Raw genomic sequence first — 6,331 nt, forward strand, 5'->3', positions numbered from 1 at the left:
CCTGGGCTGTCTACAGAGACCGCGTTTTTTTACAGTGTGTTCTGGAGACTGGCAGCTCGCGGATAGTGAGGAGATGTTTGCTGTATGTGACAACAAATGATGTAGCACCTTTAAGGAGCAAGGATTTTAAAAGGGACGCCAAAGTTGCCTTCTTACTTCTCTAAAAGGTAATTCTGCCTATTTGTGTAAATAGGCAGAATTCAGTTGCTACTTGCTATCTGAAGCATGGTTGTACATAATGCTACAACAACGTCTAGGATACTTTTCCTTGTGTCAATGATGAACAAGGCCATAAACGTAATCATGTGTCCTGATTTCCCTGGCAGACTCACGTCATGTGCAGTTGTAACACAAACCAGCTACTGCTAGAACAGCTGCGTGGAAACAATGGAGAAAGTTTAAGCTAATTTTGGTTTTATTGACATTGACCATACCGCTCAGAGAAATATATTAAACACACAAACCTCCGTTGCTTCTCTGCTACGCTGTAAACATTGCCTTACACTATTAATCTTGTACGATATACAGAATAACGATAGCACTGGTACTTTACTAACATTAGCTTGCATATGTTTGGGAACCTGAACTGACGTTAACAATGAAATGGTACCAAAATAACAGAAAACTATTGTTACACTGGAAGCAACTGTCACGGACGCTCATTTCGCAATTGGCCACCGTAGGAGCTTAAATGAGCTCGGAAGGGGAGGGGGTCGAAAGTAATCAGTTGGTTGTCATATACAATTTCACAGCTAGATGGGAGCCATTCTTACACAATGTAGCTTTAAACTTATTTTGTAAAGGAAAAAATAAAGAAATGGAATGAAGACAAGAAGTCCCGTCGATATAAGGGAGAATCAATTTTTACACTTACACACACAAAAAAGAACCCATCACACAAGCCGGTTAAGATGGGGATGCAGTGTAAAGCTGGTGAAGTTGAATATAGTGAGCAACAGCATATCTGACAGCACGGCAGGTCGCTTCAGCCAGTAAATACCAACTTCATCATTTCATTTGACCGTTTTGCACAGTCAGCAACCAACAAAGCACATGAAACAAACCGATTAGTAGGGGTGGGGTGGGAATCGATAGAGCATAGTATTATGATAGATAGAGATACTTTCTGCGGCAATACTGTATCAATACACAGATGCCAAATATGGATTTATTATTATATATGTGTTGGTCAGTTTGTCTGCTTGACACTCCCATTTTGCAGCAATAAAATTAAAGCGGCCGATGTTGCCTTTTGGGGACATAATATTTAAATTGGGAAAATTTGAAGTAAAAAGGTAAGGCAAGGCCTCTGGTGATTCCCACCCCACCCACTGATTAACAACATTTGACTGCTGTTTATTCCTTTTACTGCTTGACAGTTCAGTCGTGTTAGCAGGGTTAAGAGCCCGACCGATATATCAACAGGCCAATAGCATGCATTTCCCGAACTATCTGTATCGGCATTTGTAATGGCCGATAAATAAAAAGAAAAACTATGCAACCCCAACACTCATAACATGGTTGACCGTTTTGTTTTGTTTTTTTTGTTTTTTTTAAACAGACGATCAACCATGTTATGAGTGTTGGCGTTGCATAGTTTGTCCACCAGAGGGCGCTTTACAACATCCCTGTTGGCAACACTGTGATTATATTTTTTGTTAATGTGTTTTTGTTCAAAGGACTTTGTTTCATATCTTAAGTGTGTATTTTTTATACATTGTATTTATCAGAACTTTAATATATTTTGATGTTCCTCTGTTCTGTTGTGACACTAACCCCCAAAGCATGGTTGGTGTTTGTGGCGCGTGGTCTGTCTACAGAGACCGTGTTCTGCTCAGGCAGCTCGCGGATAGTAAGGACATGTTTGCTGTATGTGACAACAAACATTGTAGCATAAAAAACGCGTGGCATCGCTTAGAGCACTTTTAATTAACTGAGCAATTAGCAATCAGCAGCATCCAGCAGCGCACGTTAAGGCATGAGCAAAAATGTCTGGTAAAACTGCATGGCGCACATACAAACACACACACTCCAAATGTTCTGTGAGTGGTTATGAAAACACAGACTGAAAATCCTAGCCCACACTGGACATTAAGGTTGTCTCTGAGACTCACCGCTCCTGCAGTCGGCTGTTGGACATTCAGAGTGGGAGGAAGGTTGGCAGAGGCGTTGCTGTCTGCTGCTGCGGTGCTGAAACAAAGAGGGGAAGATGGACTTTTAAAATCTTTAAAAGACTTTTTGCAGCATTTCTTTTTCTTTTCATAATGGAAAATATGACTAGAGCTGAATACAATCAGTCCATTCAATGGTTGACAGAAAATTGATCTACAACAATTTTGATAATTAATAAATTTGCGGGATCTAATAGAACAAACTTAATTTACACTCTGCATGTGAAAACAGACCAAACTGACCAAACCATTTCGGATGCGTAAAATAAGAATGTTGAGTAAAATCAATGTGTCCTCACATCTTGCTTGGTTCGGGCAGAGCTCCAGTCCTGGTCTGAGCAAACACATCAAAGTCATCCTGAACAGATGGAGGCTTACAGCTGGACAGAGAGCTCAAGGTGCTGCTCACACTGTCAGCGCCCATGTCTGGAGGGAAAAAAATACACTTGATTGTCTACAGCACAAAACAGAATTCCATTACAAAAACTACAAAGCTAAAGTATTATTTCATTCTTCTCATTTATTCTTTCTAGCTGGAACTATTTCTTGGGAACCAGCAGCCAGGTGCAGTGGCTTACTGACATCTCTGCAGGTTGCCTAGCAACCTCACAGTAATAGCAGGACTAGGCACAGTTGTGTCAATCTTTATCATAGACCGTGTATAAAGAAGGAGGGATTGACAGCTCCCCATGACATGAAGCCATGACATTTGATCGCCCCCTGGTGACAGGCTGCATTGTATGTCATCAACCCCGCCTCCTTCCTGTTAGCGGAAGCGTAGTCTCGCTGGTGAAGATGGTCTGGTTAGTCCACACAGCATCCCGGGATAGAAGAAACACGTGCTGCGGTTTATTGGCATTTCTTTAAACCAATCATAATCGGCATGGGCAGCGTTAAGCACCGAGAAAAGCGGCAGTGGCGCTGCAAAATAGCCTCAGGAAGGAACTTGTTTTGGTGGGACATGTGTACGTTTAACAGTTGTTTTAGTCATGCATCAAAAAACTCAGATTGGACAGATAGTCTAGCTAGCTGTCTGGATTTAACCTGCAGAGATCTGAGGTCCTCCACAAAAATAAATCCACCACAAACAAAACGAAAGGGAATGGAAATCCGGCGGACTTTCCATCCCAGAAGTGCAACGTCTTGATTGCTCCATTGATTTCACCGTTTTCGCTTTCTGTGTCATAATTTTAAACTCCGGTGGCGTTATGAGAACTATGGTTTACAAAGATGGTTTCTGTTTTTTTAGCCAGTGCTATCATGCTGATGTTTGTTCATTTGCTCATTTTTTTCTGATAAGTTTTTTTCGTTAGTTACCTCATGCTACGAAAACAGAATGTAACGTTAGGATTGACAGCTGTGACTGGCACGCGATTGGTTGAGCAGGTGTATGGACGGGACCTCTGAAATTTAGCTCCAAAGTTAACACACATAACACAGAAGAGCAGTATCAATCTTCACATTCCAACTCAAGAGTAGGAAAGTGATATGCTGTACTTCCAGTAACAGAAGTGATTGTCCTCTAAACTCTCTTGTTTTTAGCTGCATTCTTTGTTCCAAAATGCATCTAGCATAAGGAGACTCAGCTTGGTTTTATTAATGCATAGCTAACTAGCCAGCAGGCTAATTAAGGAAAAGCTCCTCATATTGGTGTCTTACATATGTTCAGAAACTCAACCAACTCTTCACAGCCTTTGGCGATACAACATATAATTGTAATTTAAGTACTTTAAGCCAATTATAATTGTTGACAGTTGCAATATGTTGTATCAGAAAGCATTTTGGTTATCTCAGAGCCAGATCTTGGCTAGTGTCGGAGTTAGGGTGTCCGTACCAAGGCCAGCCAGGCGGGAGGCCAAGGTGGCCGGAGAGGAGGGTCTTCCTGCTGGGGCTGTGATGGTTGGAGGCAAGCTGGTGGGGGCTGCGTTGGGCATGTTGCTGACCACGGCCGGGGAGCCTGGGCCCAGGTCTATGAGGTTGTCCTCTGTGGCCTCACTCAGGACCTGGTGAAAAAAGAACTGATGAGACACACTACTGCTTTTGTTTAATGTAGAAGCTGAGATTTAGGGTTTCTGGCTCATGAGCAGTGAAAGCAAATCCTTTAGTGGAAGGCTAAGGAAAGGCAGGTTTATACAGTAGTTCCTTGACTGTGTCTGGAAAAACAATGAAAGACGAAAACAAAAATATTGTGGGGAAATAAAAAAAAAAAATAAGGGCAGGGTGCATGATACAAATAAGTAAATCTTGGAAAACATGTTGGTTAGCTTCAGGAGAGCATGAAAATGTAGCAGGAAATTAAGTAACTTTTCTAAAAAAAAAAAACTGTTTCTTAAGGGGGTCCAAAGAATATTACTCTACATTAGAGACATGTATGAGTTTTAAAAGTGGTATCTACCAAATAGTGATAATGTTGTTATTAACTATAAAAGTGCAGGTATCCAAGGACAAAAGTATCCCCTTAAGAAGGTAGAAAAGAAGAGAGAAGATTGAATCTTTGGGCTCTGGAGGAGTTAATATACTAATTAGGGTTGCACAATATTGACAAAATGTGATGTTGCGATAATAATTTCAAAATTTTTAAACATTTAAAATGACCAAAGGTATGGGAAAACACATCCAAACAGATTCATACCAAATACAACACAAGGTTTATTTCAACTGACTGTCATACTGGACTGGTAAGACATGAATAAATAAATAATGATCAAGTCTACAGAACAGGACATGTTTTACGGGTTGTACAAAATAAAATCAATAAAAGAGAACAGGACACAACTTTTCTTTTTGTTTCTCCGATTCGTTCCGCGCTGTTGTCTCTATATATTTCTCTTTTCTTACACTGTCACTCTGTTGAAATATGCAAACCTGTGGTACGCTCCATACGGTTATTCACGTGGGAGACCCGTGCGCTGACGTGCACCAACATGTGCAGTGGGCACAGTAACTGGCCAATGAAATGATGATCATTATAGCATTTCAAGCCACACAGCCAACGGAAGGGGACGCAGCGCTCCACAAAATTAACAAAATGTTGCATACGTATCTCAATCCTTTTTATATAATATTGCGTAACGTGATATCACAATAACAATATTGAGTCAATATAATGCAACCCTAATACCAAGACCATTTTGCAAAACCTAAACCCTGTCTGTTTGAGACAGCGCAAACACAACATGACAGTGATCCTAGGGACACGTTCACATTGGTGCCATCTTAAAGCTAAAGTGTCACTGTCAGTCTACCCTCAGGTTCAGCATGTCATTGGCTGTATTTATGGGGGGGGGGGGTGCATAGTCAAAACATGCCATATGGGGTGACATATACTGGTGGAGGCCGAACCCATATTATTTAGCCATGTTTCAACAGTTGCTGTGGGGTGACGCTGGTCATTTAGGGAGGTCGACAATATTTTCATACTTGCCTGTCTCAGCTAGCCACAGAAACAGGAGAACAGAAAAGAACAGAAAGGAAGAGACAGTGAATACCATTAACATGGCTGTGCAGGGACACAATGTAATGGTATGATAACTACGGAAGATATGGCATGCCTGATTAACTGGAAACCCTATGGAGAGGTAAATATGTTCCAGCAGAGTTTTCTTGCCTCATGCTTTTCATCAGATTCCTGGTAATGTTTTTGGTCTATGTAGATTTTGGTGTATAACATAAAGAAAAGATGAATCATGAGATGGAAACAGGAAAATGACAAAAGGCATGAAGCGACAAAGACCTCTACTGTAAGCAGCTGCAGGCGTGTGTTGTCGAGTACATGGACCTGTAGAGGGAGCCACAAAATGTGTTGTTTCATAAAATGAGCCCTCTTTCTAGATTTAGAGATGTTAAGCGCTTTGTTTTTTACAGACAGGTTTGAAAAAAATTGAAAGGTAAGAATGTATTTCAGTACAGTTTTGAAGAAGAATGCAGAAGGGAAGTTGATCAGTAAACAGTGAGGCTCATGTGTTCGACAAAAGATAAAAACAGGCATAAAGAAAGTAAAATAAAACAGATGATGCTGTACTATTGAACAAAAATAATAAACGCAACACTTTTGTTTTTCCCCCCCTTTTTCATGAGCTGAACTCAAAGATGTAAGACTTTTTATATGTACACAAAGGGCTTATTTCTACAGTAAAGTAAAACTGCACATTTTAGAGTGG

The 6,331-nt window shown here is 40.7% G+C and overlaps 1 protein-coding gene across 4 annotated transcripts in view; it reads right to left on the reverse strand.

Moving 5' to 3' along the window:
- tom1l2b (target of myb1 like 2 membrane trafficking protein b) overlaps positions 1 to 6,331 on the reverse strand; it is a 16,496-nt gene that overhangs the window by 2,993 nt on the left and 7,172 nt on the right. For 2 of the 4 annotated variants that reach the window (XM_032502776.1, XM_032502773.1), the window contains exons 10-12: positions 4,006 to 4,189; positions 2,471 to 2,597; positions 2,115 to 2,190 (exon numbers count right to left, since the gene is read on the reverse strand). In XM_032502776.1, the coding sequence (XP_032358667.1) occupies positions 2,115 to 2,190; positions 2,471 to 2,597; positions 4,006 to 4,189 (387 nt within the window). Of the gene's footprint in view, positions 1 to 2,114; positions 2,191 to 2,470; positions 2,598 to 4,005; positions 4,190 to 5,595; positions 5,605 to 6,331 lie in introns of all 4 variants that reach the window. The other 2 variants (XM_032502774.1, XM_032502775.1) reach the window with 2 other exon arrangements.

Source organism: Etheostoma spectabile, chromosome 21, assembly GCF_008692095.1.
Source record: "Etheostoma spectabile isolate EspeVRDwgs_2016 chromosome 21, UIUC_Espe_1.0, whole genome shotgun sequence".
NCBI classification, from domain to species: Eukaryota; Metazoa; Chordata; class Actinopteri; order Perciformes; family Percidae; genus Etheostoma; species Etheostoma spectabile.